Raw genomic sequence first — 23,844 nt, forward strand, 5'->3', positions numbered from 1 at the left:
TTAATTGGCTTTCATTTTCTAGTTTTAAGAGTTATTGAATATTTTGTGTTTACATTAAAAACAGCTGAGGCCATATCAAGATTAAGAAGCAGTGTCCTGATGTGTCCAACGGGAGTATATGTTCTGATTTGCTATAATCTGAGGGAAATTTATTGGGCTGTTTCTGCCATTTGTGGTGGTCCACATACCTAATCACAGAGCTGGGAAGGCAGAGGCTGGTGGATCTGAGGGAGTTTGAGGCCGGCCTGGTCTACCTAGTGAGTTCCAGGCCAGCCAGAGCTACTTAGTAAGAGCCTGTGCCAAATAACAAATCCAAATATAAACCAGTTATGTTAATACAAATTTAAATGTAGTAAATAAATAAGATGCAGTTCCCGTGTTTGCAAACTGTTAATAGAAAATGCAGTCTTAAAACTTGCGGTGGCAGGCAGGCAGCAGGATGAGTTGACTGTACACTGTATACACTGACCTTACTCAGCCATGCAGTACATACAGTATCTGGTTGGTGTGTGTGCTGAGTATGTGTGCATTCTTAATCTCTTGTTGGTTCTGTGCTCGTCATACTAAAGACCCTGTCAGCGTAGAACTTGTCTCCAGTTTGGAAAACACTGATGACAGCACTTCACATATGTCTAGTGCCTTGCAGTCAATCTCCATTCCCACCCGACTTGTTATCTAACCGGAACAGTATTCTGAGCCCAGCACTGCCCCCTGTGCTCTGGAAGGCCTTGAGCGGGATGCTGACTATCTTATCCTAGAAAATGAGAAATGGGGTGGAGGGCACTGGCCACACCCATCCTAAGAGTTTACAAACTACACATTAACTGTATAATATTATTTGAGTAGACCTTAAGAACTATGAAGTGCTGTGCCCATGTCCAAAACGACAGTTTTCCTAACTTCGGAATTTGAGTTATGAGTGGCATCACTGGGTCTGCGGTAGCGCTCGCCCTGTGGTTCTGCCTCAGTTGGACCTGTTAGGGTGCTGAGCGCTATCTAGTGGCCCTGGGAACAGTATACACGGTGTCAGTGTGCTTATTTTCCCCGTCCTGACTTTGTTTCCAGGGAGAGTGTGAAGGCAGCTCGAGAAGACTCGCAGACTGTCTCAAGAGAAAGCAAGCCCAAGATAACTAGACGAAAGGGCAGGCTTTCATTGATTGCTAAACATCCTGAGTTCTTTTCAAATTCAGCAGGAGCGATCAATGGTAGACTGTCTGTAGAACGTGTACTTGGACAGCCTTGTCATATGTGGAGAACTGCCCTGGGACATTTGGAGTGCATGCTAGTCAGTTTGTGCTCTAATTTAGCACGGACACCAAAAGTATAAACCACTAGCATCAGAAGTCTTACGTAGACCCTGCTGCCTTTTTTTTTTTTTTTTTTTTTTTTTTGGTTTTTACGAGACAGGGTTTCTCTGTATCGTTTCGGAGGCTGTCGGTCCAGCCCAGCCTCAAACTCACAGAGATCCACCTGCCTCTGCCTCCCGAGTGCTGGGATTAAAGGCGTGCGCCACCAATGCCCGGCCCTGCTGCCTTTTGAAGGGTGTTGTTACTAACATTTGTTACATGGTTCCAAATGTTGCGCTTCTCATCAGTGCTCATTTCCTTTCCTCTTCGTTCTTCTCCCAAGACTGAAGTGCCCCTACGAAACGGCCGTGGAACTAGCTGCTCTCTGTCTGCAAGGTACATTCATCTTTCACGTCGTCAAGTTATGGCTTGCATTTCAGTAAGAGAGGGTCTCCCGGATGCCAGGCCGTAAGTAAGATGATGGGGACCTCGGTCCCCAGAGCTTGCGGTCTGGCGAGGAAAGCGCATGGAGCATGTGGCGGTTTTTCTAACAACAGAGATACACGGGAGGCTTGGGAGAGGGGGCCGAGCGGGAACGTGGAGAGGAAGGCAAGGCGAAAGTGTCGTGGGGAGGGGAGGTCCAGCTCTTTCGAGGCATGCACACGGCACACCGCCTAGTACTTTAAGTCCGGCATGGGGTTTGTATAATAAGGGGCTAACACAGATACGGGGTGGTTGGGTCTTGCGCACCACGTGAAACCAAATGCAGTAGTGTGCACCAGTAATCCCAGCACTTGAAAGGTGGTGGTGATAGGAGAATCAGAAGTTCAAGGTCATCCTTAGCTAGATAGACGTTTGAGGCCAGCCTGGGCTACGTGAGGCCCTGTCTCAGACAAAAACAAAAAGCAGGCAGGCAGTAAAGTCACAGAGATAGTAAACACAGTGCAAAGCTCAAGAAACTGGACTGGTGAATGAATAGCCTTTGGCCCCACTCAGAGAATATGAACTTGGTGGGGTCAGGAGCAGTTTCTTTGCATCCTCTTAGGGAGGCGGACCTGCGCGGTGGGTATTTTGGAAACGCCACACTGGCTAGCTGTGTGGAACCAAGGAACTGGAATGGAGAAGGGTGAGGGCTGTTACCTTAACAAAGACAGTAAGAAACTGAGCAGGGCAGGTGGGTGTGCCCACGGTGAATGCGGCTGTGGGCGGGGCAGGTGGGTGTGTCCACAGTGAATGAGGCCATGGGCGGGGCAGGTGGGCGTGCCCACAGTGAATGCAGCCGTGGGCGGGGCAGGTAGGTGTGCCCACGGTGAATGCGGCCGTGGGCGGGGCAGGTGGGTGTGCCCACAGTGAATGCGGCCATGGGCGGGGCAGATGGGTGTGCCCACAGTGAATGCAGCTGTGGGCGGGGCAGTACCGTGGCTGGGTTCCCCAATGAGCCCTGCTGTGAGGAAAGAGTTGGGAATGACTCAGGCTGCTGCTGAGGGTAGGTGGCGGCCTCCATGAGTGAGCGGTGGAAAAGGTGGCTCCCGTGGAGTGCGTGGCCTGTTAGGACCTCAGCCAAGAGGTGCTGGAGTCACCAGCGTGCCCAGTGGGAACTGGGGTGGGGGCAGCAGGTCCTGCCTGCAGGGCCGTCCGCCTTGGCTGTTCATCTGCGGGAGGTGCTGGTGGGTCTTCATTTGAAATGCACTGGAAGCACTTGCTTAATTGTCCAGCGCCAATTAAGAAAATGGGATTTCATTATCATGAGATTATATCACAGCGCATTTTAATTTAGGGTGCATGCACGCACATGCACGCGTGTTTCTCTCTCGAAAAAGATCAGGGAGCAACTTGGAGAGGTGGGTTCGCTTCTTCCACCACGTGGGCTGGCCGTGGGGCCCCGAATTCGACTCATCAGGCTTCGTGGCAAGCACCTGTGTCTTCTGAGGCATCGCTCCAGGCCTACGTACTATGTTTTTTAGTCCTTGTATGTTGTCACGTTTATAAAGACGTTTTTGTTGGGAACGGGTGTATTCCCACTCCTAAGTACTTCCAGCCCTTAGTCCCTCCCTACAGGCGCTCAGCAGGTGCAGAGGGATGGGCTTGGGGGAACCCTCGGTGTAGACTGAAATCACTGGTGATAATGGTGACAGCAGCGCTATCTGGAGCTGACCCTGTGGGAATACTGGGCCGCCTGCTTCCTCTCCCCGTGTAGTCTGATGCGGCAGGCCTCCTGGGTGAGTGCTGTGGTGTAGGTGGAATTGGAGGACTCGGCAGAGGCTCCTGGCTCCTTGTTTTGGCCAGATGCAATTTTTTTTTTACCAGCATAGACGTTAGCCTTCCGTCTAGACTGGTTCCTGAGCTGCAAGAGGCCTAGTCAACTTGGCAGCCCTGGAGGATCTGTCAGGGTAGTGTTAATGAAGGAGAGCACCCAGGTGCCCTCTGCCCGCATCACGCATGGGGCCATCAATCACTGCCGAAGCTTCCTCCTGGGGCTATTGGCCCAGTGTTTCAAGCCTGCCCTGTTGTCCTGAGTGATTGGAGGAGGAGGCATACCCCTGCCCTCGCTGGTCCAGCTGTAGTGAGACAGACGGAGAGCAGCGTGGAGAAGGATGAACCCAGCCACCCCGTACCTGTAGAATAATTTAAGGCACAGTCATAGGTCAGGCACTAATAAATACTTGAAGACTGATGAGGGGCACACCTGGGGGAGCCCCTACCACATTGCCATCCCATTATCCGTGGTCTCCTGTTTCCCTCCGGAGCCCCACGCTGAGGTTACTCACTTCTCTGTGTGAATAGAATGAAGGGCAGACTTTCCTCTGGTGGTGGAGCCTTTAAGGCACATTTTGCTGTTGTTTTCGCATTGATAGTGCCCCCCCCCTGAGCTGCTGTGGCCTTCCATGGAGGAGGATGTGTTCTTTTGGGGAATACTCTTTGTGGTATGTTTGAAAGCCAACCCAAGTGAAAAGGTTTAAGGATTTTGAGATGGTCTGTTGTATGACAGTATTCCAGTTTTGTCTGGGCAGTAACTCCAACGTGTCAGGTGGAGATCACAGACCTGGAGCAGCTCAGTGATTTGCCCAGGGACACACAGATCGCTACGGCAGGGTTGGAGTTCAGTCTCTCTCCCTTCTTCCGCGACCTTCACGGAGCCAGAGCCTGGCTGCGGAATTGGGAGACTCTCAGAGTTCCAAGTTCATCCGGCGCCTTCTTGGAAGACACTGGTGTCCCAGGTGCTGCACAGGCCAGCTTCGGGACGTCGGGGGCTGAAAGGGACACTGCCCTCTTTCTCATTGGCATCTTTGTCATAATTAATCCTGACAATGTAGGATACCACTAAACACAGGGTCCCATTGAGTCACGTTTGCTGGTGGGTCCCTGGGATAGCCCAGGAATCTCTTTCCAGTCTATACAAAGCTTAGGTCTTGCCAGGACCTCACTCCACGGTGATTTCTAGAACTGAGGTCAGCGGTGGTCTCTGGCTGGGGAGCCCAGCCCACTCCCTTTCTGGCTATACATTGTTTCTAGAACAGAGTTTCCTGAGTGTGCCCTTGCCCGGGGTAAAAAGCTGCAGCATGTCCTGACCCAGACCTCTCCACATCTTGGTCTAAGGGTATGAAGGATGGCAATTCAGGTGGAGAGGTACTTGTCAGGTCACCTCTCTTTATCGTCTTGTAAAGGCAGAGTCTCCTTGAATAGGGTTGTGTTGCCTCCTCTGCGTGAACAAGCACTGTTGTGAGTGTTTTGAGACTAGGTCTCACTGTGTCTCACCCAGACCTTGATCGTGAGAGCCTCCTGCCATAGCTTATCACACTGGCACACCAGACTTGGCCACAAGGACATTTATCCATTCTACAAATCACGTAGAGCCCCTCTCCTGAAAGTTGGGCCATGAGACTCTGGTCCTCGGAAGTCACATGCTGGCCATGTGTGGCCTAATTGGGGTGATAAGATGGTACAGAGCACCTGTCCCTGAGGGAACCCTGGGCATGTGTGACTCCACCCACTGGTAGTGTTGATGTCTGAGATGTCAAGTCAGGTGGGAATTTGTTAGAAGTGCAAATCTGATTGGGTGGGAATTTGTTAGAAGTGCAAATTTGATTGGGTGGGAATTTGTTAGAAGTGCAAATCTGATTGGGTGGGAGTTTGTTGGAAGTGCAAATTTGATTGGGTTGGGAATGCAGAGTGCTTGCCTAGCATGTATGATGTCCTGAGTTTCATACCCAGCCCCACGTAAAATCAGGCATAGTTCTGCACTCAAAAGGTGCGGGTAGGAGGATCAGAAGTAGAAGGTCACCCACAGGTACCTTCAATTCTGGGCCTGGGTCCTTATCAATATCAATAAATCTGGGCTTGGGGCCCAGTGATGTGATGCTTTAATGAGCCCACCAAGCGATGCTTTTGCATTCCAAGTTCAAAAAGTAACTGTTGTGGATCAGGACCTTTCCAAGGAAAGTGCACCAGTCCCCAAGGGTCTTGTGTGAAATGGCAGTGACTGGCCTGTCCCTGGATGGGCGAGCAAGTCTGCGTGGTGGCATCTACACTCGCTAGCCTGAAGCCCACACTTATAGTAACCAGGTTTATAGGGGAAACATGGAGGACTCCCTTTTGTTCTAGAGTCTGCAGGGGCCGGGTGCATTTTCTCATTCACCATCCAGAGGCATAGGGCCACCCACCGTGCCCTTGGGTCCTCTGTTTTGTGGCTTGACAAGAGCCAGAACTGTGCCGCATACATTGGACTTTTTTGCTGGGAAGTTTCCTGCCGCTGCCCCTGTTTTGAGCAGCCCTCTTCCTTCTCCCCTTCTCTGGTCTGCCTGGCTTGCCACACCGGCTCCTGTAGCCTGCTCGGCGCCCTCCCTGCTCCTTTATCCCTCACTCAGATTCTCCATACACCAAGTGCTTGATCCGTCCTGCCCAGCCCTGCAGACTCTAAAGTGCCCCCTCTGACCCGTGCTTCAGGAGAGCCCAAGATGTCCTCATTGGTTGCAATCACCTTTTTTTTTTTTAATTGCCAATTTCCACTTCCCAGGGAAATGTGAGCCAGGCCTCCCCGGGTGGGGGAATCAGTGAGGAGAAAGATAGGAATGACTAAGATGACGGCATACTTCTCTATTGGGGAGGGGGGTTAGGATGACTCCCAGGGATTCTGAGGGAAGCTGGTAAGGAGAGGGCTTTACCGCAGGGGCACCTGTACCTTCCGATAGAGAACGCCCCTGGACTCAGTTGCAGCAATAACCCAAAGCGTCCTCTGTCTTCTGCTTTCCTCCCTTTTGTGGACTGCGCAGCGGAGCTGGGGGAGTGCGAGCTCCCAGAGCACACGCCGGAGCTCGTGTCTGAGTTTCGGTTCATCCCAAATCAGACAGAAGCCATGGAGTTCGATATCTTCCAGAGGTGGAAAGAGTACAGGTACGGCGCTGCACCCCTCTCGTGGTCTCTGCTGCCTCTCTGCTTGTCCTGCGTGCTCATCGGACCCTTCTGAAGACCGTTGCATGGTCTTCCGCGACACAGTGTGCCTTTTGTCTCACGGGGAGGTGCCCCCGCTAATGACCGGGTTGTAACCTCTCTCCTGTGCCGCACACCTGTTTCCCAAAGGCCCGCATGTCACCTCTCTTCTGAGAAGCGTGCAAAGGTCAAGCCACGCGGTTTTCTGTCTCCGGAACACGTAGCTTCTGTCTGGTTTGATTGTTTCCGACTAGTGATACCCCAGGTGTGGATAAAATACCACGCTCCCAAGATCCTGTCCGTCCTGGGCAGTGGTTCTCAACCTTTGTGACCCTTTAATACAGTTACTTCCTCACGTTGTGGTGACTCCCCCCAGCCATAAAATTATTTAGTTGCTGCATCGTAGCTGTAATTTTGTTACTGTTACGATTTATAAATATCTGACATGCAGGATGTCTGCTGTGTGACACCCCCCCCCCCCCCCGCAAAGGGTCCTTGCCCCGCAGGCTGAGGACCATTATTCTAAGAGCAAACGTTTTTAGAAAATATAGGTGGAGCATCCCTACCTCCCAAATTCTGAATCCAAAATGTGAAACTTGAGCACCGGCAGGCTGAAGTCTAATCATAGGAACGATTGTTTAAATACATCTGAAACCAGCTCCAGGACCTCCCAGTTTTATGAGTCACATGAATATGACATGCATCACTTTGATGTTCAGAGTCGGGTCTCACCCTTCAGAGTATCTCATTGTTTTCACGCTAGTGTTTGAACATCTGAAAAAAAAAGGGCCACCGATGCTTCTGGTCTCACACATTCTGGGTCAGGCAGGCATACTTGGCTTGTCGCCCCTATGGTGAGATGATGAGACCATGTGACATACAAGTTTCATTATATGTCTGAGAGCGTGCTGATTACACTGAGGGCCAGCATGGTGTTTATGTCTTCCATGTTTCCCTGCTGCTACCTCCCTAAGCTAACGTGCTAACGTACTTGTTTTTGTTATGCCTGGGCCAATAAGGCAGTTTGCCAGTGATGCGCGCACACACACACACACACACACACACACACACACACACACACACACACACACATTCCTAGTTAGTTACTCTTGGACCTGACTTTGTCTGGCCTTCTATTGTCCCTCCGGCCTTTGGTGACTTTTAAAATTAAAGGTGGCATGGATTTTTTCATCAGATGATAGGGAAATGTGCAGATGTGCAGAGACCGCCCACTCTCCCACACGCAGCCTCCTTTCTCCCAGAGGGAGGCCAGGAAGAACAGTTTTTCCCTTTGCCTTAGACCACACTCTTTTTTTTTTCCTTTTTCTTCTTTTGGTTTTTTGAGACAGGGCTTTTCTGGGTAGCCCCGAATACCCCAAAACTCACTCTTGTAGACCAGGCTGGCCTCGAACTTTAGAGATCTGCCTGCCCCTGCCTCCTCAGTGGTAGGACTGAAGGTGTGCACCCCACCGCTGCCTGGCACCGCCTGGCATACGCCCTTGTTTTCTTCGGTTATCCTAAGAAGCGCCATCCTGTGGTCTTCCTATTCGGGTTAACATGGGGGGGGGGGCTTGGAGATTGCCTCCCATCCTTAAATATACACTTGCGCCCTCCGTTGCTTGTAACAGTTGTGTGACTTTTCCGGAGCACAGTGGGCTCTTCAGACCCTGCGGGTGTGGGGGTGGTGCCCAGTTCACGTGTGTCTCCATTGCTTGTTTCTGTTTCCCCTAAGGGGAAAGAGCCCTGCCCAGGCGGAACTCTCCTATCTCAACAAAGCGAAGTGGCTGGAAATGTATGGGGTGGACATGCATGTCGTCAGGGTAAGGACCCTGTGTGTTTGCGTGGTTTTGTCTTGCTGTTTCTGAAATGAGAAAAAAAAAAGAAAATGCAAATAGTGTGCCAACAAAGTAAACTTTGGTGAGGAAATTGTTTGCGTTCTTCTCTGTGACGACCCTGTTAGAACCCTCTACCGACTGTCACTTCGTTTGTTTGTAGGGAAGAGATGGCTGTGAATATTCTCTTGGACTGACCCCGACAGGCATATTAATCTTTGAAGGAGCTAACAAAATAGGCTTATTCTTTTGGTAATTTAGTTTTGTCTAATATTAAAAATGTCTTTTCCTATTTTGTGTTGGAAAGTCTATGTGATGGATGATTTTTCTGGAGGGGTATTTGCAACACCCAGATTCGCTTTAAAAAAAAAAATCACACCATCCTGTTGTCACTGTGGGTGTGTGGCCGGTGCGCTGAGCCTATAGATGATCATACTTAAATGAATGAGTGATGATTTTTTTTCTTTTCTTTTCTTTTCTTAACCAATCTAAACTCTGATAAGTAGAAAGGAAACTGTCTTGATGTGCAGACAGGCGGTTCGTCTGTAGACGTCTGCCCCCTTTTAAAACTCTCTCTCTCTGACCAGGCCTAAGATCACCAAAATGGACTTTAAAAAGAGCAAGCTGACCCTCATAGTAGTGGAGGATGATGACCAGGTATGCCTTGCTCCCCAGCGCCCCCCCCCCGCCCCGCCCCTTGTCGCCTCCTGCCCGCGTCCCCCTGGCATACGCGCCCACGTCCCCGTGGCGTGCGCCCCCACAAGGACCTTTTGCTTCTTTCTCTCTCAGGGGCGCGAGCAGGAGCACACCTTCGTGTTCAGGCTGGACAGTGCGCGCACCTGCAAACACCTGTGGAAGTGCGCCGTGGAGCACCACGCCTTCTTCCGACTGCGCGCACCCAGCAACAGCAAGTCCGCGCGATCGGACTTCATCCGGCTAGGTTCCCGATTCCGGTTCAGGTTGGCAACTGCTTTATGGCGCCGGCTGTGCGTTTCAGGGAATGGCGACTCCTTTTTTCTTTTTCCTGTGTGCGACTGTAGCAGCGGGTTTGTGTCATTCCGTTGGGTTGTTTGACACCCCCCCCCCCATTTCCTTCTTAAGGCCTGCGGGTTTAAATCCAGTCATAACCTCTTTCCGGCTGATACAATGGAACTGGTTTGGGGTGAAATGCTTGGCGCGTGGGGCGTGGGCGGGGGGGGGGCGACGGTTGTTTGAGATGTTGGCTTTTTTTCTCTGTTTGGAACTGTTTGTGTGTTTTGATACTTGATACTACAAATATTTGAGCTTGGGAGCACCCCCCCCCCCCTTTTGCATTTGGAGGTGAAGTGTGCTCAACATGTAGTAACAAAATTGCCAGGACTATACCTATAGCTAGAATGGTGCTGTCCGGTGCAGTGGCCACTAGCAACTATAGTTGAAAACCGATCGATCCTTGGTGTCAACGGCCTCATTTCCAGTGATCGGTGACCACACGGTGGTAACTGCCCGTGAGTAGGGCGGACACCTCACTGTAGGAGGTTCTGTTGGACGGTGCTGCGCTGGAGCCCACGACCCAATCTTAATCCTGGAGGCAGCCTTGACAAGGCAGATGGAGCGGCCCCTGGTGTACAGACTACACTAGGCTCGAGCTCTCTGCCTGCCGGGTGGGTTAGGAGTGTGTCCCACACACCTGGCCTCGGGGCTTGCGTCTGTTTGTTCCTGTATACGTGTATGTGCGGTGCTGTTTGCATGTCTTCCAGTGGGCACACATGCTTGTGCACATGCGTGATCTCACAGAGGCCCTGAGAGTGACACGTGTCTTCCTCAAAGGCTCTCCATCTCGGTTTTTTTTTTTTTTGAGACTCTGAGTCTCCCTGGTGAACCTGGAGCTCACCCACTGAGCTAGGCCGCTGACCTCCACTTGTCTCCACCCCCACCCCTACCCCCCAGTGCTAGGGTTACAGATTGCAGAACAACCCCCACCCCCACCCCCCTACCCCCACCCCCCCACCCCTGCTGTTGACACGGTGCTGGGAATCTAAACTCGGATCTTCATGCTGTGTCAGGGACTTCACTGCCTAAACATCTTCCCGGCCCTGGTTCTTAAACTTCTCACCATTGCAATGTTTCCTTTTACATGACAGTGGCAAGAGACTGGGTGATGATTAAGGATGAGCGTAGCGTGTGTGTGTGTGTGTGTGTGTGTGTGTGTGTGTGTGTGTCTGCCATCTGTCTGTGTGTCTGTATTTGAATCTGAAGAGAGCCTGAATAAATAGCTTATTCTCACATGTCTTCACTTTTGAGTTTAAGACCAGGGCGTGAAAACTCCTGGGGCATCTACAAAAATGAAAATACGCAGCTTCCTAATCAGTCTGCGGATGTGCGCATCTGGGTGTCAGCCCTTGGAATGTGAATTTCATTTTTCAATTTTATGTATTTATGGTGTATGGATGTTTTGTCTACATGTATGCTTGTGCACCGTGTGAGTGCCTGGTGTCTGAAGAGGCCAGAGAAGGTGTCAGATGTCCTAAGACCAGAGTGACAGACGGTTGTGAGCTGCTCTGTGGGTGCTGGAAATTGAACCTGGGTCCCCTGGAAAAGCAGCCCACACAGAGCCATCTCTCCAGCCTGGAACGCATGTTTTAAATACACTCCTGAGTCTGAGAATCTCGGGTACACGGTAGAGAACTTCACTTGGTTTCGTAACCTCTGCCCACACGTGGCATGTCGCTGAACTCTGTTTAAAATGCCAGCCGTGTCGCTCACTTCAGATTTATGCACCGCAAGCACTTCTGTTTAAAAAGTAGTTTTTGTCTGAAGGTAATTTTTGAATGCTCTAAGGAAGTGGGAAAGAGGACCAAATCCTTGAGGAAAAAGATCACCAGGCCCTTGAAGGATGGGCGTGTCAGCATGGCAGAGGTTCACAGAGGCTGCGGTCGACCCACATCCGCGTGGGTTTGGAGTTGGGCGGGGCGGTCAGTTGAGGAGATTGCCAAAATAAGTAGGCCTTTCCTCTGCTGGGAGGATGCTCCAAGGATTGGCTCAGACCTGGTGACCCTTGTTCCTCAAGGAGAAATGAAGAAGGAGGGGGAGTTTGGAGGTGAGGTCACCCCTGGGAGGAGGCATCTGGAGCAGGTAGCATTTGGCTCCTTTCATCTGAAAAACCGGCCAAGAGCAAAAACGGACACTGGAGCAGCGGTGGGTGGGTCAGCAAAACACAGCTCCCCTCCTGGAAGCTGCAGCTGGCCTCACAGTGGTCGAGTCTGGAAAGCCCTTATGAAGTCAGGAACAGTTACTGTGGTACGTAGCACGGGAAACCAAGGTTCAGTGTAGGGGCCCACTACAACAGCCTCGGAGAAGATGTGAAATGCTAAATATCTCTATGTTGCTCCGTGAAAGGTTATTGTATCTAATCAGTGTTTTCTTCTTTAAGTTGATCCAAGTACTCAGGCCTCCTTGGTTTGAACAACCAAGTGGTTGGTACTTGGCAGGTTTTATCCTTTGGCAGAAAGAGATGCTTGCCCCTGTGCCTGGCTTGACGAAGGAGATTGCATTTCCAAATGCAAGCTTTAAACCACGAGAGTTCAGGCTAAGTTGAAATGCACACTGGAGCTCTTGGAAAATAAAAGTATTCACTTGCAATAGCTGTGGTATGCTGAGGGCTGTTACTGACGTTAATGTGCAACCAAATATTTCCTTCCCAGCGGGCGAACAGAGTACCAAGCTACACACGGCTCCAGATTGCGAAGGACCAGCACCTTCGAGAGGAAGCCGAGCAAACGCTACCCATCCCGGCGACATTCCACCTTCAAAGGTTTACTCGGTGTTCCTTCCTTGCTGCCATTTTTCAGGAGGGCTTTGGTGGGTGGCTTAGCTGGGGAGGCGCTTTTACCGCCATCGCCCTCTGGCGTTTGAAAGCTGTTGGGAAAGAATGGAACTCATGCCCTCCAGTCTTAACCTTTCTCCCACTCAGTGTGCTCCTCTGCCTGCCTCTCTTGTCCGTCTTCCTTCGAATGTGCCTCTCCACTCCTTTTAGGCTTGGACCCCCGACTGTGTCACGTGTGCCCGTAGAAGGTCCTGCATCCATTGCCTCCGCTCCCTTGCCCTCCCTGGTGGGGACATCAGGCACAGGCTCACCAGAATTGTGACCACGGAAGAGTGGGTGCAGAACCTGCGGGCACATAGTTCAGGTGCCCCCGCCCCCCCCCGTGGTCAGTCCAGACACGGCCACCCCTGAATACAGCTGCACCCTGCTGTGCTGCTACCCTCCTGCTCAGAATTTCCCCAGAACCTCGTGTTTCTTACTGACTCCCATCCGCGTGAGGCCTGAGACCACTATGTGCCAGGCAGAGCATGAGGCCCCGCCCCGCCCCCAGCCCCGCCCCTCCCCCCACCCACCCCGCCCCGCCCCCGGGCTCAATTCTGTTTCAGTTAGGTTTCAGAAGCTCCATGTAGCTAATTTCTCTGCACCGGTTGGTCCTCTAGCCAGCACACTCCAGTTAGCACTAAATCGTTTGTCCCTTTTTTTTTTTTTAACAGCAGGGCGGCCGTGGCACCCAGCACTGCCACCTTCCTAAGCCTGTTAGGACTGTTCTGTACTTTTTCCTTGCACCGCCGCCTGGGGCTTAACGGGGCCTCTGTGGAACTCCACTCACGTGCCCTTGCCTTCTAGAACCTCCAAGCTTTGCCTCCCTCTGCCGGTTTCCTGTGTTGCGAGTCAACAGCACAGTCAGCAGGTTTTCAGCTGCTTTAGTGGAGAAAGAAAAAAAAATCAAGAGCCCCCAAAATACAGCCTTAACTTTTAATAAAGACCAGGGAGCCAGGCTGTGGTGGCGCACACACCTTTAACCCCAGCCCTCGGGAGGCAGAGGCAGGCGGATCTCTGTGAGTTCAGTCTACAAGAACGAGTTCCAGGACAGCCGGGGCTGCTATGCAGAGAAAACCCTGTCTCTAAAAAAACCAGACCGACAAACAAACAAACAAAAAGTACAAACAGGGGGGATGGGAGGAGGCGGGGGAGGGAGAGCTACGGATGGGGTATGAAATAAGTGAGAAGTGTTAATGAATAAACAGCAAAGGAAAAGCCACAAACATAAAGAAAGGCCAGGGACGTGTTCAAGAGACTCATGCAGGACCATTGTCCCCACTAACTGAGCCATGCTTGGGTGTGACGGGGTGGGTGGGGTGTATGTTGTCCATTGAGTCACAGGTGTCCAAAGCAGACCAGTCTGGGGAGCAGCTTTCTAAAGACAAAGCGCTGTTTTGATGCAGTTGTAAGCGCGCAGCCCCCCACAAAGGGCACGCTAGCACGAAGAGAGGAAATGCCCATCAGTCCCTTGTAGCTGACCTAGAAGTGGAGCACTTGGCCAGACCCTGCTGCTTCAGACCTCTGCCTCTGAGGACCCTTTTCTCCATTTATTTTACTGACGTGCTTTCCAGCTAGGGGCCTCTAGGATCTTTGTGAAGCTCTGAGCGATTTCCCATGTTGTGCCCTTCTTGAGAGGAAGTAAGGGTCCCTGGGTATTGCCTGGTTGGGAGAGTGCCTGCCTAGCTCCATTGAAACACCCCGGATTTGATCTCTCAGTTCTATAAACCAATAATCTCAGCACAGGGGAGGTAGAGGCCGGAAGGTCAGAGGTTCAGTGTGGTCCTCAGCCGCATTGAATTTGAGGCCGGCCGGAGCAATATAACACCCTGCCCCCCCCCACTCAAAAGAACAGTAGGGGGAGGGGGGCAAGTTGGGGAATACATTATCTCAGGGGTAGCAAGGCTGTGGGTTCCAATTCCCAGCATCACACATAAAGGAAGGAAGTATGGTTGAATGAGGGCAAGCCTCTTATTCAGGCTCTGCCTCTGCCCGTCAAAAGTACCTGCCCCAAGTTCTTTCAGAGATGCCTGCTGGCATTTCATCCTCCATCATGTTATATTGCTTTTCCCGTCCCCACCCATCGCCACCAGCTCCCCAGGAGCAAGCACCGTCCTGCGGTTGTCTCCTGGTGCTTTGTCGGCACACGGGCACACCCAGCCCTGGGAGCCTGCTCTAGAGTTGCCTAGAGAACTTAGGGAGGGGCTGCTCAAATCCTCGGTGGTAGGTAGAGTTCAGGCTGCCTGGTTTGCGGTGAGGACCGTGGTCTGACAGAGAGCTCTGTCCACTCACTCTCGGTCTGTCGTCGTGCAGTGAATGTTTTAAAGTTCTGCATAACTTTCCCTCCCTTTCCTTACAGCAAGCAACCCGGTGATTGCTGCTCAGCTCTGGTAAGTACCACTCACCCCTCCCCCGCCCCCGACTCCTCAGCACAGCTCTCCCCTCTAATTACACGTGTGCTTGCCGTGTTGATTTCTCCTTAATACAATTGAATCCGAGTGACTGGCGTCGATAACTTTTTTTTCCTCCCCCCTTTTTCTGCTGCCTGCCTGTACCATCCTCCCAGCTTTCAAAAAAAAAAAAAAAAGCATATGACAGAATGTTCCAGGACTTTCTTGTTGCAAGACAGCTATTCTGTTTGAGTGGCATAGTTGCTCTGTTTGTTGTCGCAATGGCGAGGTGGCGGCCGCACACGTGCAAGCAGGCAGGTGCAGCGGGCCAGGGAGGGGACCGAGGGCCCCCGCTGCTGCTGAGCGGAAAGGCTCCGCAGCAGCAGCTACAGGTGCTGCTCTGGTCCAGTGACAGACACGGGTGCTGGGAGGCGTTAAACGGGGCTCTGGAAGGTGGAGAGGTGGCCCAGTGGGCAAAGGTGCCTGCTGCGCATGCCTGGAAATCCGCGTGCGAGCCCGTGGAAAGGTGGAAAGAGAGAACCCACTCCGCAGCGCTGTCCCCTGACCCGACCCGCACACACGCACCATGCCATGCCCACGCACCGCGCACACAGACGTACAACGGTAACGAAAGCAAGCAGATGAATAAGCCGCCCCGGGAGTTCCCGCAGGAAAGTAATGTGTACCACCAGACCGAGAATCTCCTGTGGGGGGCTTTGCAAGCGTCTCGTCAGGGGACACACAGGAAATATTTTGAGTTCTGGGCTGTGACATCTCCTTCAGAGCTAGCCGGCGCTGCCCATAGCAGCCCTGAAGCAGCTGTGGACAATATGCAAGGGAATGAGCGTGGCCGCGGTTTAATAAAACTTTATCCGTGAAGTACCGTTCGGCCGCGGTCGGCCCATGGGGCGAGCTAGCTGCCTCTTCCCTAGCTTGACCCTGCCTGTGTCTGGAACTACCTGATGAGCTGTGGAGACGTCATCCCCTTTGGGCAGGACAGCCCCGGGCCACATGATTACTTGTACACGTGTAGGGACTTGGGGGTTCGTTCTTCAAAGCCTCCCTGGTCAGGTTAGCGTGGCCTCCGGGTGAGATCACTGCCCTGCCTGCTCTCTGACCTTCTCCCTCTTGGATCTGAAGCCACCGCTCTTCCTCAGCAAGCATGGCGCGCTAGGATCCACTGTCGTGGGAGTTTAGATAGGCCGTTGGTTCTAAACTGCAGGCTGAGGCCTCAAGGCTGATGGGGCAAAGGCGGTGGCGGCCATTGAGATGGATACAGATGGGCCGCCGCGCTTTGTGAGATCAGATGCCCCGGCTGGCATCCAAGCTCCAGCCTCAGGAGCCCTCTCCGTAACAGCTTTTTTTCAAATGCCTCCTGCAGACTTTACCTTCTGCTTTCTACTTTCCTATGCTTCCTTCTCTCTCTCTCTCTCTCTCTCTCTCTCTCTCTCTCTCTCTCTCTCTCTCTCTCTCTCTCTCTCTCTCTCTCTCTCTCTCTCTCTCTCTCTCTCTCTCTCTCTCTCTCTCTCTCTCTCTCTCTGTCTCTCTCGTTTACAGGCAAGGAGCTTGGACTAGGTCTCAGTGTTCTCCCCAGATAGCTTGTGATTCTTTTTTTACACGTTCTCCTTCCATCCCCAAGAAGCCTGACTTAAAAGCAGACAAAACAGGCAGAAACCAGAGAGCTACTTGCGGATAGGGAAGGGCCAAGGCCCACCTGTTTTCTGGCTTCCTCCCCACTTCAGGAAGCACTGAGATCCTTTCAAGAAAGCTTGGGTTCTGGAGAGCAGATTCAGCATAGCCCCAGGTTCCAGGGTGTGTTTGCAAGGACATGCTGGTCTGGTCATGCTATCTGCCTTCTGCGTCTAGGGAAGGGAGGGAGGACCCTCTTGAACTGCTACCCATTGCCTCCTGTGGTCGGGGAGTACGGGGTATGCACAGTGTTCCCGGGTTGGGTAGTTGTAGGTCTGCAGGTGTGCACTCTGTCTTGGGGGGGGGTCTCTGGCAGTCAGGGTCTCAGCAGGTAGTGGGGCTGAAAACTGGAGGTCTTTTCAGCTTGGGGGGTGGTAAGCTACAGTATTCCTTGCTTTCTTGGGAGATGATTGTTTTGTTTGTTTGTATTTCCCTGATAAAGTGGCATTTCCCTCTTAGAGTGTAGGGGAGATTATATATCGGGAATGAAAACAAACATTAAAAAAAAATCGCCATACACACACACACCAAAAAAAAAGTGTCAGTAAATATACCTTTTAGGAACAAAATGAGCTAATAACCGCTGTTCGCAGCTGTTCAATTGCTCTTCCCAGCCCGTGGGATCCAGGGTGAGAGACCATGGATGGAGTTTAGCTGGGTACCGCAGAGGTACTTCTGGAAAAACCAGCACCTTGTGGAACACTTTACCCACCTGCTGAGATTCAGCCTAAGTGGTCTGGCTCAGAGCCTGGTTTCACAACCAGTCCTCTCTGACTAAATGCAACCCCAGTGTAAGACTCAGAACAAAGATGCCCCCCTCCCCTTGTTAGAGTGGCAATAAACCTTGATTCCAGGCACCCTAGCAACAGTGACTGCCCAGTGATTGTTCTGGGGTTGTGAGGTTTCTGGCAGGCACTGAGCTTGCGTCTTATACAGCAAACGTTTTCTCTCTGTCCTCTCTCTCTCTCTCTCTCTCTCTCTCTCTCTCTCTCTCTCTCTCTCTCTCCCTCCCTCCCTCCCTCCCTCCCTCTTCCCCCCTCTCTGTATGCATGTGTGTATGTGCATACATATGTACATACATTATATATATATGTACATACATACGTATGTTCCACACATATTTATGTGTGCGTATGTGTGTATACATTTGCCAAGCTAGCTCTCACTAAGATTCTAATCCAATTAGATGGCACTTGAGCTCTGAACTTTTCCACAGAGACCCTCTGAGAGCCAGCTAGATTTGGTGGAAAGAAAATAGGTTTGGGGTCTGAGCAGATGTTGAGTCAACCCTGGCTCAGCCATTGACTGGCCAGTGAGTCTTAAGACTCCTAACTCTGTCTGAAGCAACCGTTCCTTTGCCTGTGAATTGAGGTGGATTCAGGTGGTAGGAAACATCACGGGCTTTGTCACCCTGCTGTGTAGGTTAGTAGCAGGGCAGAGGCTTGACTTGAATGAACACTCACCGCCATGTCCAGATCAGCAGCAGTGAGTGTCATCATGTGCCGGGGACTCGTGCGATTCCTACCACGGGCACCGCGGTAGGTGTCTCGAAGAAGCTGCTACCTCTCCCTCCAGCAGCAAGAAGCTCTGTGCCATCACTAGAGATGTATAGCCTACGGGACAATGCCGGGGAGGGCACGGCGTGTGGCAATGGGAACCCAAGGTGCTTGTTTGCACTCCTGAAAGGCAACCCAACCATGTCACAGCTTCACTTAACTGGCGAGGGGAAAGCTGGGGCTTGTGGTTTCCCCGATTATATATATGGGTATATACGTTCATGGAAGCCCTAGCAACCAATGCGCAGCCACTCCTAATGGAGCAGGGAGTTTGTAGGATTGGTTATGGCTGTTAAAATCGGTCCACCATCATGCCTCCTAACAACTGGTAAAATGATGTTTTCTCTTCTTCCTTTTAGCTCTAAAACAAATCCCGACGTCCATAATTACCAGGTGAGATGCTGTGTTCGAGACGTTTCTTTAAAGTTTCTGAATTTTGTGCGATGAACAGTATGTAGTGACATGCACTTGTTGGTTTTTGTTTTTGTTTTGTTTTGTTTTTGTTCGTTCCTCTTATTGTCTTCCAGAAAAATCTGAAGGACAAATCCTCCCACCCTGACCTCTGTTCTCTCTTAGTCATATGAAGTGCCCATTTTTAACCTTGTTAACCTGCAAGTGCCAGGGACATGTAGCGATGTTTCTGTTGGTCAGGCACAGACTCTCAGTGCCACTCACGCGCGGGCTTTTCTGAAAGCATGGTGCCGTGGGTCTGGTGAACGCAAATGCTCGTGTGGGCCTGGTGAACACAGGCCCTTGAGACAGGCATCCGGATGGCAGGTTCCTCCTCTTCTTTGTCGGTCTTCTTGGGCTTGGCTGTGCCTGCTGGGGTGCCAGAGGACCAAGGAGACTTGCAGGAAGGACATTTTGTTTGTTGTTTGCCTTCTTTTGAGACAGGGTCTGGCTCTGGCTGTCCTGGAACTCACTGGTGTAGAGCAGTGGGCCCCAGTCTTTAACTCACTGAGATCCATCCACCTGCCTCTGCCTTCGAGCAGAAACAAGTGGCTGCCTGGGAAGCGAGGCCCAGGGCGTCACCCCAGAGAAAAGCCAACAAAAAACAAAGCAAAACAAACAGAATCTGCTGGGTGTGGTGGTGCACACCTTTAATCCCAGCTTGGAGGCAGAGCGCCCCACGTCTGCTGACTTCTAACTTGGAACCCTAGGATAGTCTTCCGGCCCCCGCCCCCGTTGCTATGACTGAGTACCCATCCCTGTGCACCTTATAAAGTAAAACAAGGTCACTTAATGACTTTGAGAGTTCAAAAGTATAGTACTGGCCTCCAGTCAGCTCTGGTTGAGGGGTTTGAGGTGTAAGTGCAGGGGAGTATGTGTGGAGGAGGAGATTACATGGTGAGTTGGGGACCAGGGAAGGGGGGGAGGAGCATGCCGCTTTTCACAGGAGACTGAACCAGGGTCCCTCTGAAGACCCCCAAAGACCCAGTCACCCCCCCCATAGCATCGCGTTGTTGACCAACCGTGTCCCGGGCAAGCGCCTGAAGCTCACTGTCCTCCCGGTGTCCGTCCCCTGATGTCTGGCTATGGGTGTCACGAGTGACAATGCCATTCCACAGACGATTTCCATCTGAAGCTTTGTTCTAACTGTCCCCTTCCCTGGTCTCTCACTTCTGTGGTTGACCAAGATGCCGGGGGGGTCTGTTACCCTCAAGGAGGTTCCCAGATGGCTTCTGAACGCGCGCATGAAGTCACACTTCTAGCATGCAGAGTGAGGAAGAGGGACTTTGGGAGTTGTTGAAGGGACTTAGAGCCTGCTGGAAGGAAAATCATTTCCCCTGTCATCTTCCTTACAGTCTCGGGCTTCTTATTCACAAACGGCTCTTTTTCTGGTTGTTGTTGTTCAGGGATGTCAGGTGCAACTGGATTGTTGTAGGGAGGGAGGGGGAAATCTGCTGCCGGGCAACCAGGGCCTGGAGGAGAGAGAACGAAAACAAAGGACGAGAAGTCCCCCACCCACCCGCCCACCGTGTCCCTTGCCCTCCTCTGCCTCCCCAGAGCCCGGGCTGTGTCTGTTCAGAGCAGAACCTGCCCGCACCCCAGACGTGGGTCTCTCTCCACGTTGTCACTGGGAGCCCCTTGTACTTGACCAGTCTTAGTGGCCCTGTGGATTGCCCCATCCACGTTTGGATATAAAGTGGCCCTTGTGAGTGGCCCGATGGCATCACGGTGTCGTGCAGGACTGCCGGGAAGGTGGCCTGGCAGCGTTAGCTCCTCCTGCAGAGTCAGCCAGCTGCAGAGGATGGGTGGCCATGTTCTCAGTGAGGACACTTGTCATTTGAGGTGGCACGGTTCTCCATTGTCCCTGGAATTCCAGTAAATTTGTGTGTCACCCCCCCCATTATTGTGACAAGCAAAGAGGTACTCATACATCCCTCATTGTTGACGGAGCGCCTGAGCTCACGTACTTGAGACTGTAGAGCGTGAATTAGTTACCAGAGGGGATATACCAAGGAAGGTTATGGAATCTCCCCCTGTTTTTTTCAAGTCTGTGGACGAGGTCTCTACCTCTTTGGTGAATCTGGGTATATTTTAAAAAACAGAAAAAGACTAGAGGGTCCGTTTGAAGGGTAATCTTTCTTCTTTGTTGGAGACTCAGTGCAGGGAGCCTGGGAGTGACGGGCTTTGGGGAAAATCACCTGAACCCCGTGGGCTTCAGTATCCTCTAAAAGAGACCAGGCCGAGGGAGGAGATGGCACCACGCCAGTGCTCCGATCCTAACCCCTACAGATTCTGCTCCCCACACCATGTCCTCTGGGTGCAGCCTCGGCTGGCTGACAGGCGCTTTGAAGGATGAAAGAAAGGCTACTGGAATACAGAATAGGCAGCAGGAGAGCATCTCTGGGCCAGGGAAATTGGATGAGCAGGGAATTGTTGAGAATTTCTGTAACAGAAAGCAGGCCACTGCTTTATTAGCCACGACAGCAGGGGTAAAGAGGAGGAAGGGAAGGAATAATTAAAAGATTAATGGTGGTGCGATTGCAGTGACTTTCAGGTCAGGGGTGGTCGAGGGGAGGGGTCAAACTTGCCCCATAGCCAGTTTAGCCTGGAGAAGTGGCTTCTGGCAGCGTCCGGGGCTGCTGCCCTCTGCAGGTGAGAAGTGGGATAGCAGCTGACTACCCTGCCAGGCCCATCCTGGCTTCACATGGTCTTCCTTCCTTCCTTCCTTCCTTCCTTCCTTCCTTCCTTCCTTCCTTCCTTCCTTCCTTCCTTCCTTCCTTCCCTCCCTCCCTCCCTCCCTCCCTCCCTCCCTTCCTCCCTTCCTTTTTGGATTTATGGAACTGGCATTACAGACAGCTGTAAGCTGCTATGTGGGGGCTGGGAATTGAACCGGGGTCCTCTGAAGAGCAGCCAGTACTCTTAGCCATGCCCCAGCCCCAAAAATGTGTAGCCCAGGCTGACCTGGAGCCCTTGATCCTCCTGCCTCTGCCTCCTTCAGCAAATTCTGCCAGCATGCGCCACCACAACCGGCTCCTCTCTTCCTATGAACAGCTTCCCACCCTCCTTCCTTCAGTCCACCAGCCTCAGCCTCGTGGAAACAAACGGTCTTCCCGGGGATGCTGCCATTTATACACCCGCCGGGCGCTTTCATTACCCTGCCCTTGTCTGTGTGCCAGCCTAACTCAGCTGTTACTGTCATGTTAAAACCAGCATAGGGGGCTTCCGAAGAGCGAAGCCACCTGCCCCGTTCTTCCTGACTCATGCTTCCTTGGGAGAGAGGTGTTGTCTGACCAGGGCATGCTGGGTAGCCTCCTTGGGAGTCAGATGAGTCCCCTTGCCTCCCAGCCTCTTCTCTGGGGATGCTATTTGGTGAGCCAGACGCTGGGCTCCAGCCCCCACCCCAACTCCCAGCCTTTGTTAGTGGGAGAAACAAGATCGCCCTGGGAAATGCCCAGACGTCCCTTCCCCCCCCCCCAACACACACACACCAGGGCTCCGTTCCACAGCTCTCCTATTCACAGCCCCCTCCCCTCCCCAGGTGGGGGCCGTTGTTAAGAGCAGGCCAGTGACACGGCAGCCATTGAAATCCGAAGGTCACTGAGTAACCAAGTCTGGTGTTCCCTTCGCAGCCTCAGAACCATCCTAACGTTCACCCCAGCCAGCCCCGGTGGCGCCCTCACTCTCCAAACGTCAGGTGAGTTTGTGAGCGTGTGGAGCACTGTTTCAGGAGGGTATCCTGTCCCCTTGCAAGTCCCCCCACGCCCGCCCCCACTCTAGACTGCAGCAGGAACAACTCCCCTTGGGCTGGTATGACCAAGGCAGAAACCAATGCTTTCCAAAGCAAAGGAAGCAAGTGACCGCCAGTCTCTGTGAAATAACAGACTTTAAAAAGAATAATAAACTTTTCTCCTAACCTTAAAATATTTTATTTTGGTTTTTGTACCAGAGACAGTGCTTACGATTCGCAAGTTAACATTTTCTTATTCTGAGAATTTATTTTCTTGGAGTGTGATTAAAGCGTGGAAACTGCGGTCCTTTCTAAAAAAGGGTTTTTAACCCCCTTAGGAATGAAGGCACTGCTTGCTTTGGTGGCAGTGGGCCTTTTTTTCTCCTACTTGGGGCTTATTAAACTTTTTCAGCAAAGGAGAGTCTGAATTTTCAGCCTGTGGTCATTGTCTGAAGACAGCAGCAGGCGGTGAGGACTTGTATAGGAACACGTGACCGTATGCCAGTGAAATGTACTTTACAAAAAAGTGGGGTTCGGCCAGAAGGCCCTCAGTGTCCCCTGACCTGGCACCTGACGTGCTATTTGGAGTCAGGTGACCCCTGGGGGGGGCAGGCATGTCCTTAAGATTTGCCTTTTTGGTGAGTCTTAATTGGCATTTATGTGTCCAGCTATTTCAGAAGCAGGGTTGGTGAATTCAGGTTGACCAAGGGGGAGTTGTGGGCCTTGCTCCTTGAAGGAGCTGGGAGAATCGAATGGTAGGAACAAATGTGCCTTGAGCAAATTAGGTAAACATTTGTCAGGGCCCTTGTAACATAGCAATGCAGCCTAACGCTGTTAACACTTTGATATTCATGTAGCATTTTAGGGCAAGCCGGGTCAGTGGGATGATAATGCTAAATCTTCACATGGTTCAAATGTAGCTTATTTTTCAGACGTGACACGTAGCTGAGGCTTAGAAGGGCCACTGTCCTGTGAACAGTGGTTTAAGCAGACGTCGTATCTAGGATTGCCTGTTTTGTCAGAATGTTTTCCCTCCGTAGCATACATGCCCTAGCCTCGTCTTCACCCAAAGGCAACACTTTCCCTCTGAGGTGACCCTGCTGGTGCCAGGCTTTAGTGTCCCCTGAGAACCATGGGCCAGCTGCGTCCCAGATCCGTAGCTGAACCCAGGTGGCACCCAGTGCTCTCTAGGGTTGCATCCTGAGGAGAGCTCACTGGTCCACATTGGGGCAGATGCCATCCAAAGCCATCACCGTGCGCATGTGGTTTAAGGAGGCTCTCCCCCCTCAGCTAGCTTCCCTTGGACTGTCAGGATTTACTGTGGACCACCCCTTCAAAAAACCGTGACCTGGCCAGAAACCCAGCTTTTATCAGCATCAAAGTTGGCCGGCAACCACCCAGGAGTTTTTTTGTTGGTTTTACGAGACAGGGTTTCTCTGTTTTGGAGGCTGTCGGTCCAGCCTGGCCTCGAACTCACAGAGATCCGCCTGCCTCTGCCTCCCGAGTGCTGGGATTAAAGGCGTGTGCCACCAACACCCGGCTCCACCCAGGAGTTTTTAAAATCCTGACGTCACCCGGCCACTCACGTGCCAGCCACCCCACTCACTCTCTTCCCCCCCCCCACCATTTCCTCTGTGGGTGCG

General features: G+C 52.1%; 1 protein-coding gene across 5 annotated transcripts in view; it reads left to right on the forward strand.

Moving 5' to 3' along the window:
- Positions 1-23,844, forward strand: part of Epb41l4b (erythrocyte membrane protein band 4.1 like 4B) — a 153,079-nt gene that overhangs the window by 58,235 nt on the left and 71,000 nt on the right. For all 5 annotated transcript variants that reach the window (XM_040738111.1, XM_040738108.1, XM_040738114.1 and 2 more), the window contains exons 6-15: positions 1,630-1,682; positions 6,557-6,677; positions 8,446-8,533; positions 8,709-8,797; positions 9,133-9,202; positions 9,335-9,504; positions 12,229-12,338; positions 14,749-14,779; positions 18,384-18,417; positions 22,104-22,168. In XM_040738111.1, the coding sequence (XP_040594045.1) occupies positions 1,630-1,682; positions 6,557-6,677; positions 8,446-8,533; positions 8,709-8,797; positions 9,133-9,202; positions 9,335-9,504; positions 12,229-12,338; positions 14,749-14,779; positions 18,384-18,417; positions 22,104-22,168 (831 nt within the window). The remainder of the gene's footprint in view (positions 1-1,629; positions 1,683-6,556; positions 6,678-8,445; positions 8,534-8,708; positions 8,798-9,132; positions 9,203-9,334; positions 9,505-12,228; positions 12,339-14,748; positions 14,780-18,383; positions 18,418-22,103; positions 22,169-23,844) is intronic.

This window comes from Mesocricetus auratus, unplaced genomic scaffold, assembly GCF_017639785.1.
Source record: "Mesocricetus auratus isolate SY011 unplaced genomic scaffold, BCM_Maur_2.0 Super-Scaffold_6730, whole genome shotgun sequence".
NCBI classification, from domain to species: domain Eukaryota; kingdom Metazoa; phylum Chordata; class Mammalia; order Rodentia; family Cricetidae; genus Mesocricetus; species Mesocricetus auratus.